Source organism: Canis lupus, chromosome 3, assembly GCF_003254725.2.
Source record: "Canis lupus dingo isolate Sandy chromosome 3, ASM325472v2, whole genome shotgun sequence".
In the NCBI taxonomy this organism is placed as follows: Eukaryota; Metazoa; Chordata; class Mammalia; order Carnivora; family Canidae; genus Canis; species Canis lupus.
Window position 1 is genome coordinate 20250374 of NC_064245.1, and position 13228 is coordinate 20263601.

Consider the following 13228-nt stretch of genomic DNA (forward strand, 5'->3'; position numbering starts at 1 on the left):
TCTTTTCACTTGGAAGACAAACTTTTTCCATTAGAAAGACTAATAACTTAAAAAAAAAAAAGGTAAATAAAATCCCACTAAGTATACATGATAGAATTTGACCAATCTCTTATTCCTAATGATCGTTCCTATTTTTTTAACCATTATTACGTATTGCTGCAATCAACATTTTTGTTCAGAAAGCATTTTTTTTTTTTGGTTGGTCCATAAAGCATTTTAAGAGCAACGTAACTGAAGTGACTTTGTCCATAACATTCATTTAAATGGTATTTACGGGGGAGGTAGTCAACACAAAAAGAAGGTCCCAGCTTTCCAGGCACTTATGTCTAAACTATAAGGAGGAAAGTATAAAGACATCATATAAGCACATATTAATCGTATTTACTAAAGAAAAGCAAGAGTAATGGAAATTTCTCAGAAGGGGAGTTAATCAGGTAAACATTTTGCAAAGAATATGGAGCTGGCCTTTGATACAGTGATAGGTGTTAAAGACTGAAAGTGTTCCAGGTCAGTGTGGGTGTTGAAGGAGGATGTAACTTTTTGCTGGTGTTCTTATGTATTTGAGAACAGTTCTCACTCAGGACATTGCAACTCAAAACAAAGCCCTAATTATAAGCAGCCAAGACTTTTACCAAAGATTGGACTCCTAATTCCCTTGCAAGACTACTGAATTTCTTCCTAATTTCTATCATGTACATTTTTTATTCCCTTTCATAATTTTCCCATTTCTTTGAATCTCTGTCAAAGACTCTCATCTACTTTAGGGAATACAAATAGGTAAATCCCTCAACTATACTACATGCAGAAAGTAAAAATATTATAAAATATCTATGGGATTAAAAAAAAAAAAAAAAGACCGGGAGATGCTGCCTTTAAACATACATGGTATGCATTTTAATCTTTTTAAAAAAATGTCACTTGTAACAGATTTTTCATACTGTAACAGAAACTGGAATATTAAAGGATATTAACCGAGGGTTATTTTCAACTTGTCAAATGCCAAATAAGGAACCCCATGATCTTTTAAAAATCATAAGCAGGTAACGAATACGGACTGTGATTTCCTTTCGTGGTTTTACTCTGGCAGGAATGGATTCCACCCTGATAATAATTCCTGTCTTACTGTCACATGGAGGAGAGGCTTTGTGAACCTCAAGGAGGCTGCCAGGTTTAGGACGGATGTAAGAACCAAAGTGTCAGAAATGAAAGAGTAAGACTTCACACAGTGTGTTGTCACTGACAGACTGATAGCCAGGTTCCTTCTCCACCTTTTCTTCCTCAAGGATAGCAGCTGCTTCCCGCAGATACACAAGCAGAACGACTCCAGTCCTTCTCTACCACGCTTAGCATCTGCAGATGCCCTGGGGCTTGTCTATTTACAGCGTCATCCCTATCCAGCAGAGGTAGGACCCTCGGGGAAGTTCTGGATGGATTCTCAGCAGGTCTGTCTCACAAACTATCTCCCAGCCCCACCCCACCGCCTGCTGCTTCCAAGGTCCTTTCTCTTGTCTGTCACATTATTATTCATCTCTCCCCAAGAGAAAATTTAAGAGTCAAAAACAACTCATACACTCAGTCTCTAGCCCCTTTTCTAATATAAAGCAATTGCCTTGTGGATGCTTCTTTGCGGATGGCTCAGAAGTGGTTCCAAGGGCCCTGCGACCATTCGTGGATTGGCTGCCATGCTCTCCAGGTACCCTGACAAGCAGGGTGCAACAACACCTCTAGCCACCGCTGCCTGCCCAAACTTTTGACTTCTTGGGAAGCTTCCTACTTTACCTTCCCAATTCCACCTTTAGGGCAAAACTAGACAGCGGCAAAAGGAGATCCTAAAAATGAAATTGTAGATACAGCCACGTCTTAAGCACGGATCCCCAAGTTGCGAGACTAGTTTCTGGGTTCAAGGTTTTCTGTATATCCACTTCAAGCACGCCTCCAGGACTGTGCCTTATGACCACATAAAAAGGCACAGAGCACAGAGTTGAAGCGCACAGATTTTTTTTGGGGGGTGGGGGGGGGGACGGGGAAACCCGACAACACAAATTTAAGGGGTGCATAGGAGTTTCACTTTTTTCCCAGCCGATGATCTATATAGTTTTTGTTTTTTTTTAAATAAAAGGAAACCGTCCATACTGGAATGTCATAAGTAGGCAGAACTGTCCTGGTTTCTCTGCTCTTGCTCCGTGTTCTTCTGGTTTCCACTGGTCTGCGGGAACAGTGAAGAGACGTCTCAGGATCAAATTCCACTGCCCTGCGGAAGGGGAGAGCTGCAGGGCACACTGAGGCAGGTGAAAGGACGACTCAGGGACAGCCAGGTCTGCGGAGATCCGGCAAGGCTCCAAGAAGGGGCAGCCTGCAAAAGGAAAAGGTAACAAGAAAGGGCGTGGCTCAGCTGGAGCAATTGATGACTGTAGTCCCAGCTGCCCGGGCACGGCCTGTGGTTTCCTCCGTCACTGCGGGGTCGCCCCCCGCCCCCGTCATCAACCTGCGCCCCCATCGCCCCCCACGGCGAGGATGCACTCGGGACCCAGCCACGCAGCCTACCTCCGGCTCCTCACTGGCGCTGCACGGCGCGCCGCCCGCCCACCTACCTGTGCTGCGCCTGCGCCTCCCTCGCGCGCTCTCAAGGTCGGCGCCGCCCCCAGCCTCTACCCTCAGCACCCACGGAAGTGGCAGGAGAGGACGTCCTGCGTCTCCTCACCTCTGCGTGGCGTGGGGTCGCCGGCGTTCAGGAGAGAGGGGCGGGACTTCCTGTCCCGCGCGGGCCGAACTTCCGTCAGAGCCGGAAAACTCTGTCCCTCGCGTTGTTTTAAGAGGCTCCGGGCGGCGGGGTGGGGAGGGAAGGTCCAGGACGGTCCCGGGGACTCCAGGGCGTCCTGTCCGCGACCTGTCCGCGGCGCCATGGTGAGTCTTCCTGTGAAGGCTGGAGGAACAGCAGTGGGGAGCAAGGGGCCAGGAGGTCAGTCCTGGGAAGGTGGCCAGTCGGGTGCCCAGCTGAGGATGGAGCGGGCTGGGGCTGTGGGCTGAGCCGCGGGGGCCGCCCCCCACCCCCACCGCCCCGGGGCTCCTGGGCTCCCGAGGAAGCGGCAGCCGCCCCGCCCAGCCGTGGGGCCCGCCTGCGCTACCGAGTAGGCGGCCGAGGGTCCGTGGCCCATTCACTGCGTGCGGCGCGCGGCGCCAGGTGGTCCCGGAGTTGACCTTGCCGGGCTCCTCGTCGCCGCCCCTCCCTCTTCCTTCGGCTGCTCGGCAGCAGCCGAGCACTTACGATCTTAGAAATAAATCCCTTTAGCTTCTCCAGGTGGTCACAACGTATCCCTTCGTAGAGGGTCACCACCTGTCACTCAAAGAAAGGGCCAAGTCGGCTTGCCTTGCACGCTCAGCCCATTGGAAATCGGGAAGGGTGTCCGTCTGTCCAATGAAAAATTCAGGCTTCATTCATAAGGAGAGATTTTTATTTGGTAAGGAATATCGCAAATGCTGGGGCAAATAGAAAGAATGCGCTAACCGTAAGATTCGCAAGGGTCTCGAAAGTTAAGCAAGAAAAGGTTTTTTTTTTATTTTATTTTATTTTATTTTTTTACCCCTCTCTCTTTAGGGAGAAGTGAAACAATCCTAGAAAGCGCCCAGGTGTGTGGGGAGGTGCGATGAAAGGGAAGTACCGGTTGACTAGTAGGTCGGAGATTGTGTTACCCTCGGTCCAGCCGGTTCTGAGGAGGAGCTGTGTTAAGCTGACAGCTTCAAACCCAGGGCGGGCCAAAGTTCAGGAACCTGGGGAAGGATGATCTCAACCAGAATTTGAGTAACAGATATTTTGTTCCAGTTAATTCACGGGGACAGGCCATTCAGCCGGTCACTGATGATGAAACAGAGAATGGGAAGTTGCGGGCTTTGTCCTTGACCTTGTCATAGGTAAACAAGTGGGACGTCTTTGAGTTTTCCCTAAGTCCTATGGGGGCTGGTGGTTCATTGCAGTAAGCCCCTTTCCAGAACACAAAAGGGAGTGGGAGGCATTTCTTAAAACCTTTGCTGTTTTCCAAGATCACAGGGGTCTGGTAAAGTTCAACATGGTCAATTATTTGACTATATAAGAGATTTCAGGTTCTCATCCGGAGGGCAGTCTGTCTTGGAATTTAGTCTCAGTACACCACGCTTTTCCAGGACCAAATGTTGACATTGTTCAGCTGTTGTGTTTGATGTTGGACTTCTCAATGACTTTGAGAAACTTAGCTGTGAAAGGAAAGAGCTTAAAAATGTGGTTTCTGGTGCAGTCTACCAGCTAATGTAACCTATGACACTTTTGGGCACTGGGTGGGTGTTTAACCTCAGTGAATAATAACACTCTGTATTGATTAAGAGGTCCCCCCCCCCCCCCCGCTTTTGTATCAGTGGAGACAAAGATAGGGAATAGGAGAATGAGAAGGAGCCAAAGACAATAATTAGCCTCTCTACCTCTACTTCCCCACCAGCCTTAATTTTACATAAAGGAAGAATCTGAGGACTAGAAATAAGCATCAGTTTACCCAAGGTAATAATAGTTTGGCATAGCTTGACTAAAACTCAGATCTCCACTTTAATTTAAGCTCAGTTTTGGACTTCTTGCTCTGAAAAGTTAAATAAAAAATACAATAACAATCCTTAAATTTAAAATAGCCACAAAGAAGCTGAATGTGAATTTATTCCCAGTATTCTGTAAGAGGAAGACTCAAAACTTGTAATTTTGTTTTAGGTTAAGGTAAACTCATGCAGTTTCTCAAAATGTCACTTAAGAGAATGTCACCAACTACCAGCCAGGTAGTTGAGTCTATTCTGGTATTGCTTACATTTCTGTGTTAATTTACTTTACTTTAGTGTTCTCGATCATGAAATTGATGTCTCTATATGCAAGTTTGGTCAAAGTGTTTGGAATATATCAAAAGACGGGGTTTAGCCATTAAATGAAGTAAGGGGTTGAATTTATTTTGATTACAGGTTGGTTAAATTAAGGACTTTTGCATTGCTTCGACCTAATGATGTGCAAAGCACGTAGTACTTGAACTCAGAAGACCCACATTCTGTCCATTATTAGTGATAGGATTTGGCAAAATCACTTACCTTAGGAAAGAGTTCCAGTTTCCTCCTAGATAAGAAAAGTATGGCTTGATGAAGACGAAAACACCGTCTAACTCTCACATTTCTGATTCTATGACTTTAGGACCTTTTTCAGAATAGGTATATGTTTCTCATGAAATAAAATTTAGTCTCCACCTTTTTTCTTTATCTTTTTGATTTTTCAAGTTTCATTTGTTTTATCATTTTTTTTTTTAATACATCATGTAGAAATCTTTGGGATCTTTGTCCATATGTTTGGGCAAGTATTTCACTACTGTCTGAAGTACTACTTCAGAATGGAAAACAAGGTCTTGAGACTTCTATATTATTTACTTATTTTAAAGATTTTATTTACTTACTCATTTAAGAAAAAGAGAGAGCGTGTGTACCTTTAGCTCAGGTCTAGATCTTGGGGTCCTGGTATTGAACCCCCAGTTGGGCTCTCTGTTCCGCAGGGATTCTGCTTCTCCCTGTACCCCTTCCCACTGCCACGAGCACACATGCGCTCTCTCTCAAATAGTAAAATCTTTAAAAAATAAAGTGTGTGGGCATAGGGTCGTTCATAGTACTCTCTTATTCTTTTAATGTCCATGAGGCCTGTAGTGATGTCCCCTCTTTCATTTCTGATATTACTAATTTGTGTCCTCTTCTTTTTTCCTCAGCCTGGATAGAAGCTTACTGATTTTATTGATCTTCTCAGATAACCACTTTTCCATTTCATTGATTTTTTTTCTGTATTGATTTCTTTCCAATTTTATTTATTTCTGCTGTTATTTCTTTTGCTTCTGCTTGCTTTGGATTTAATCTCTTTTTTTTTTTTTTTAGTTTCCTAAGGTGGAATTTTAGGTGTTTGATTTTAGATATTCTTTTCTAATATTTGCATTCAATGCTATAAATTCCCATTTAAGCATTGCTTTTGCTGTGTCCCATAAATTCTGATTTGTGTTTTCATTTAATTAAAAATATTTTGAATTTGTCTTGATTTTTTTTTTTTTTTCCTTTTTGAGCCATGTGTTATTTAAAAATGTGTGGTTTATTATCCCCATATTTTGGGATTTCCCAGTTACCTTTCTGTTACTGATTTCCAGTTTAATTCTAATTGTGATCTGAGGGCAGACATTGTATGATTTCTGTTCTTTTAACTTTGTTAAGGTGTGTTTTATGATCCAGAATGTGGTTCTTGGTGAATGGACATGTGTAGCTTGAGGGATGAGTTTTCAGGTTTTACCAATTAGCCATACTGTGGCAGAGATTTGGATTTCTCAGTTCTCTGACTTTTCCTGTAACTTCTCTCCTTCGCTGCTTCTTTCCTAAAGAAGCTTAGTTTAGATAATAGTAGAGACTGTTCAAGGTGCCTGGGTAACTCAGTTGATTAAGCGTCTGACTCTTGATTTCTCATGGTTCTGATATCTAGCTCCACATTTAACTTAGGATCTAAGACTCCCTCTTCTTCTCCCCCCCCACTTTCTTAAAAAAAAAAAAAAAAAAAAAAAAAAACAACAACCAAAAAACCTCTCAAAAACAAAGTACAGACAGATTGTTCTCTTGTTTAGCATTTGGTTGATTCAAGATTAATTCTTAAAACTAGCTTATTCTCTGGACTTTGGTCCACTTTTTAAATAGTTTAGTTCTTTCATTTGTTCTAGAGTAAAAATGTAAAGCAAATTTAGTTGATTTTAGAAAATCAGAAGATAGTTGAAAGTGTTTATTTCTAAGAGATAATTTTTGTGCCCATGTTACTAAGTCAAGCATGAACACAACTTGCTGCAAAGAAACTTTGAAGAAATAAACTTGTTTTTCTACTCCTTATGTACCACCTGCCCTTGAGTTACAGGGAAAAAAATTGTTGAAGTTCTGGTAAAATATACATTCTCTTGGTTTTGATTGATATGATTATACATTTTGTTTTACTCAGCATTTAAAAATCATGCTCTTATCTCAAAAGTATTATTTAGTCAATCATTCATTATTTGTTAAGCACGGTGTATCAGCTGTATCTGTATTCATGGCAACAGGGATATAACTGGTTTTTTTTTTTTTTTAAGATTTTATTTATTTATTCATGAGAGAGACAGGGAGAGAGGGGCAGAGACATAGGCAGAGAGAGAAACGGACTCCGTGCAGGGAGCCTGATGTGGGGCTTGATCCCCGGACTCTAGGATCACGCCCTGGGCTTAAGGCAGGCGCTTAACAAGCCTCTGAGCCACCCAGGAGTCCCATAACTGTTTATTAAGCAGAGATAGTCTTGCCTTTGTGCAGTTTATGTTTTACTGGGAGATTCTGGTGATAATCAAATGAGACATAATATATGTTAATCATGACAAATATAACAAAGATAAAGTAGGGTAAGGGATAGAAAATTATTAGTGTAGTTATTTTAGATAGGGCATTCAGGGAAAGCCTCAAGAAGAGGTGACATTGGAACAAGTCATGTATTTAGCATATATGCCTGGTGTCTATACATATTTATGAACAGTACCCTAAAAATATACTGTAATATTAGGCACAAAGTTCATATTGTCTGTAGCTATATTATTCTTTCAATAAAGATAATATTAACCTTTTTTCCAAATAGTAAACAGGAAAGTTTTTTTTAAATAAACCTCTATAATAGTAGATAATATTTTATTTAATAGATTGATTTATGCTACCTTTATTTTTAAAAAGGTTTATTCATTCAAGAGAAAGAGAGAGAGAGAGAATCTCAAGCAGACTCCACACTGAGTGTGGAGTTCGACAGAGGGCTCAGTCTCAGGACCCTGAGATTGACCTGAGCCAAAATCAAAGTCTGATGCTTAACCAGCTGAGCCACCCAGGTGTCGCTCTGCCACCTATTTTTAGTCTTTTAAGTTACTATAGTTCTTGAAAGACACAATTCATTTACTCAAAATATCCTTATTTTACATTCATATCTTTCAGTTACTTAAAAGACTTAGTAATGCCATCGTTAAAGTAGATTAAAGTATCTTGTGTTTTGCCCATAAAGAAAAGATTTAGAAAAACCTGAAATCATTTCAGCTTTTAATACTTTGATATTGAGACTCAGGATCTTAATGTCTGATTATAAGGCTTTATTTATTTATTTATTTATTTATTTATTTATTTAAAAAAATTTTTTAAGGCTTTATTTTTTTAAAAATTTCTAGGTAGTATGAAAAAACAATCTGCTCATCTACACATATTTTTAAAAATGACGAGAAATTCCAATACATATATGGCATGGAAAGTGTGCTTGAACTAGAACTAGATGACCTCTATAGTTTGATTCAAGGTTCTGTGATTCTGAATATGTGAAACTGAATATCATTTGTTTACTTGAATGCACATTGACGGGATAAGGAGGGTATAGTCAATTTGGAGTTCAAGAAGAGTTTCACAAAGGATTGATTGGATTAAGTCTTTTAAGGGTAAGTGGAAGAATGTTAGGTAGATAAATTGAATTTTACTTTTCATCAATAACACTAATTAGTGACAGTTATTTAGGTGTTAATATTTACCTACTCATATTAATTCATTTAAATCTTCATGAAGTGTTTAATCTTGAATTTTTTTTTATCTCTACTTTTTTACCTACTTCTTTTAAAAACCTCTATCCTACAAGGTGTAGAAATGGAGGCACTGCAAAATTGGAGTAACTCTTCCAACGTCGTACAGCTAGCTAGTGGCAGTGGAATTTGACTTTAACCCAGGTGGTTTGGCCATTGTACTGTTGTGCCAGTCTTTTTTTTTTTTTTTTTTCTGTTGTGCCAGTCTTACCATTTATATTTGATAGGTTTTAACTTATGAGAGTATTAATTTCTAAAATGTTTCCCTATAGAAATAATATGCCGTTATATTTCTAGAAAACCTTTCCCAACCTAGTTAATAACTAATATTACCTCTTATGTAGTATTAGAGAAATTGTTACAGACCTACATAGCACCAATATTTAGCCTAATTTAGGTGCCAAACACATTGGACACTACTGCAGTCATAAGGGTTCAGTCCTTCATATTCCCTTCACCTTAACTGCATTCAGTTAAGGCATTCCTCAAACAGAATTTATTTCCGTCGTGCCTGGGAATGGGCTTCTGGTAACACTGATCAGGTGAGGAGTAATTAGAGAACTGGTGATGAATTTGAATTTATCATCATTGTAAGGAGAGTGTCACACTTGTTGCAAGCCTGTCTCATTGTTAGCCCATTTCTTTTTCTGAGGGCTCTAAGGATTGACTTGCTCCTTTTCCTTTCACTTGAACTACTTGTTGTTTCCAACTAGAACTTAGAATTTTCCCCGTTGTGAAAAAGAATATATTGTAGGCTACCCTCCCATATGTTCACACATCATAAAGGTTTTTGCTGCTAGGAGAGTTTTATTTTTAAAGATTTTATTTATTTATTCATGAGAGAGAGAGAGACAGAGACAGAGACACAGGCAGAAGGAGAAGCAGGCTCCATGCAGGGAGCCCGGTGTGGGACTCCATCCTGGGACTCCAGTATCACGCCCTGGGCCGAAAGGCAGACACTCAACTGCTGAGCCACTCAGGCGTCCCATAGGAGAGTTTTAAAAATCACTTTCCTGTGTTACTTCCAGCTGACCATAAACTCTTGATCATAAAGATCTTTTAGGGAAAAAAGTAGAAGCTCTAGATGATATGATAAGGCTTTGCAATAAATTCTTTGAAGTAGAGAGGTTTGGATTGTGAAGAAATGTGAGATGGAAAATTCTAAGGGACATTGGAGAGCGAAAGGGAGACTTTTCTCCACCGGAAATTACGAAGAAGGAACGGCAACAAGCTGTTCTGCTGTGTATTATAAATACATGATTATAGACTACCATCAGTTGATGTTACAAATAAGGCACTCTAAGGCTATGCAATGCTAGGGCTGCTTTTCTTTTTACAATAAACAATACTTTTATCTTTGTGATAAGTAGTAGAAGCCTTTTGAAATACTAATCTGATTGCTTATTTTTTTAATGTAGTTATCTATGTCTGCCCTTTACATACTGCTTAGCTAATTTTCGTTATCTTTTACCTTTTGTTTGCCAGTGTTTGCCCAAATATAATGATCTACTTAGAAAAGCAGTGCCACACTTTACTGCCTTTTTTTCCTGAAAGAAAAAGTCACATTGGAGGATTCTCCATCATAACTCCATTAAGTTAAATGTTTATTAAATATTTTTATTATTCCACTTTTAAAGTATAAATGATTGAGTAAAAATGTTTCTTTATGGTTTATGAACCTATGTATTCAAGTATGAGTGCTTATGACTAGAATCATTTGTTTCTGAATACAGTCATTCTCAAAAGAAAAGCCATGACTTTTTCCTGAAAGGTTTTGCTTTTATTAATAGTTAAATTATGTTTAAATTCATGCTTACTATCTCTCTCCACCTTTTCCCTATTAGATTAATTAACATTAGGACAGGGAGGCCTCACTATCATTTGTTACTAGACAGCTTAGTTGGTTGGGTAGGGCAGATGCTAACTAGAATTAGAATTAGTTGCAAACTAAATGTGTTTTCTAATCAGGAGGGACAGACAAGACAACTTGGGTAACATTCATTATAATGTTAAGTCATAATTATAATCGAAACATTAGCTCTTTAAGAGTAACAGTCTTTCCCAACTTGATTTTAACTATTATTTATTGAGTGCTTATCCTTGGTTTTGATAGAAAGCTTCTCACTCAGAAGTATTTAAGGTCATCATAGTTCTCCTGATAGTCACTGAAAGAAAATTGCAGGCCACAAAAAAACAAATCATTTAATAAAAGAATTGGCCAAATATCCAGATAAACTTAAAAAACAAAACAAAATAAAACTGTAGAACTATTGATATTCACAGATCTCTTTAGAGAAATTCCTACACACCAGTATTGAGGGGAGAATGCTGGGCAGTGGGCTAGGTGTACTCCACATCAATTTGTAGCTCTGGTTTACTTGTAGGTCTTCTATAAATTTTAGCTCATTTAATCCTTATGAAGAAAGAATAATCATTCCTATCAGCAGTAAATGCACCTCACAGGCTTTAAAGGTGATTTAGAAATGTATATTTACTAAATATATGAATGCCAACAATCCATTGTATATTTAATTAAAATATTGCAGTCATCAACAATAAGATCTTGGAAGATTTTGGCGATCCTTTGCCAATTCTTGTCATTTTGTAGATAAGGAATAAGTCCCAGTGGGCTTGTCTGACTGCTACTAATGACAAAATGACTTTGATTTTCTTTTTTTTTACGTTTAATTATTCATTATATTAAAATATTTACAATAAGTGCATCTTTCTACTAGTTAAATTTTCTTGACTTTTGTATACGGCTTAAAATTTAGAGTTAAGCTGAAGTTTTTATTTTAAATTTATTTGATGAATCTTTATCAGTGTACTTACCAAAGTTGTTATTTCTAGTTTGTTTAAAAGAAAGTATTTCTAACACGTATCTATTGTATTAAATTGAGAGGATTATTTTGTACAAATAGATAAACCTCTTTCTCTGAGATACAGTATATTATCTGTTGATCTTAAAGTGAATAACTTTCTTTATGCTAAAGTTCAGTGCTTGGCATATAGTAGGAACTTGAAGGTAGAGAAAGATCCTGGGCAAATTAATGCTTTATCCTTTTATTTCATCTAAAGGGTAATATTCATCATATATTGAAAGCCTGCCATGTTAGGTACTTTCTGGGAAGTGGGTGTAGGGCTGTAGAAGTGAGATGAATACTGTATCAGTGGGGCAGAGACCCTTAAATTGTTGGTCATGGTTGAGCATGCTAAGTTTTTTAACAAGGAAAGTTTTATAAGGGAAAATGTTGAGGAATGGATAGGAGTTGGTCTGAAGTAGATGATTTATAAATGTCAAATATAAATTTATTAGTTTTGACTACAAATATACCCCCTACATATTATTTCCTGTAATGTCAAAAACACAGCTAAGGAAGAGTACCAGAATAGCGATGCCTTCTTCCATTGAACCTTTTGTTACTTATCAATACTATAATGAAACATTTATGCATGTCTTAGAGGTGAAGTGACTTATTAACATCTTTAAAAATATTTCATTCTTCATCAATATTTTAATTACTGGCTGGTATTACTTTTATATGAGATACTGCATAATTTACTCAACCTACTGTAACCAGAAAATCATCTTTTAAAATAAAAAACCATTAATTTCAACACTAACATATTCAAACGGTTAATTATATTTAATTAAAGTGCCCTCTATTCTTGTTAAAAAATGTTCTTGTCCTGTTTGTTGTTTGTCTTCCACTTTGCCTTATCAACTTATAGCAAGGAAAATGTCTTAAGTTTATTTCTAAATTCAGTCAAATTCCAAGGAATGGTTTTATATCATCATCTTAAGCAGGAATTCTGGAGCTTTTATTTTTGAATATAGTTAGGTTAAATTCATTCATTTTTCCAATGTTGTAGGTCTAATTAAGATATTTAGGATGTACCAAGACATTTTATTGAGGGTTTTTTATTTTTGACCTTAAACTTCATTAACTTTTTTATTTTGAGTTCGAAAATAGCAAAAATTTCTGTTTGTACTTTTTACTTTAAGAAATTAAAAACATGTTCTGTGTTCTGAAATGTGATGCTGCAAACCAAACACATTCTGTAAGCAGTTAAACTTGAAAACCTATGCGCTTGAATTCAAATTAGGGCTGTTGATAATTGTATTTTACTGTTTTCTTTCTCTCATTTTACCTTCTCATTTATATAATTCTTTTGGTAGTATTATTTTGAAGTATATGAAATTGCTGTTTTGTAGGTCAAACCAGTTAAATATCTGTGATTTCATATGATTCAGTTAATAAATTTATATTAAATCAATGGGTGACCTTGTTTAGCTGGTTTTCTATACAAACCTTTTGTTATTTTCATTTTATTTATTTAGCAAAGTTTTCCTATTCTTATTTCCAGACCTGTTTATTGTCTGTAAGGGTTGGAGCTATGTTACAAAACCAGAAAAAGGCCAGGGTAGTAGACCACATAACCCTAAGATTCTCCTTACCTGTTCATGATTGTTTTATGCTGCTTTTACCTGCTTTGGCATTATATGGAAGAACTTCTCATATTAAATCTCCATTAAATCTAGATAGCCCACAATCCTATTAAAGACCCTACTAGAAGTAATCATTTTTTAAAAA

General features: G+C 38.1%; 1 protein-coding gene across 9 annotated transcripts in view; it reads left to right on the forward strand.

Annotated features, from left to right (window-relative positions):
- The first annotated feature begins 2235 nt into the window (after window positions 1-2235).
- TMEM161B (transmembrane protein 161B) overlaps window positions 2236-13228 on the forward strand; it is a 71064-nt gene continuing 60071 nt past the window's right edge. For 2 of the 9 annotated variants that reach the window (XM_025438634.3, XM_025438633.3), the window contains exon 1: window positions 2780-2904. Coding sequence is in view for 1 of the 9 variants with exons in the window: in XM_025438630.3 (XP_025294415.1) it covers window positions 2902-2904 (3 nt within the window). In the remaining 8 variants the exon portion in view is untranslated. Of the gene's footprint in view, window positions 2369-2770; window positions 2960-3437; window positions 3459-4487; window positions 4526-13228 lie in introns of those variants that run through there. The other 7 variants (XM_025438638.3, XM_025438630.3, XM_049108281.1 and 4 more) reach the window with 7 other exon arrangements.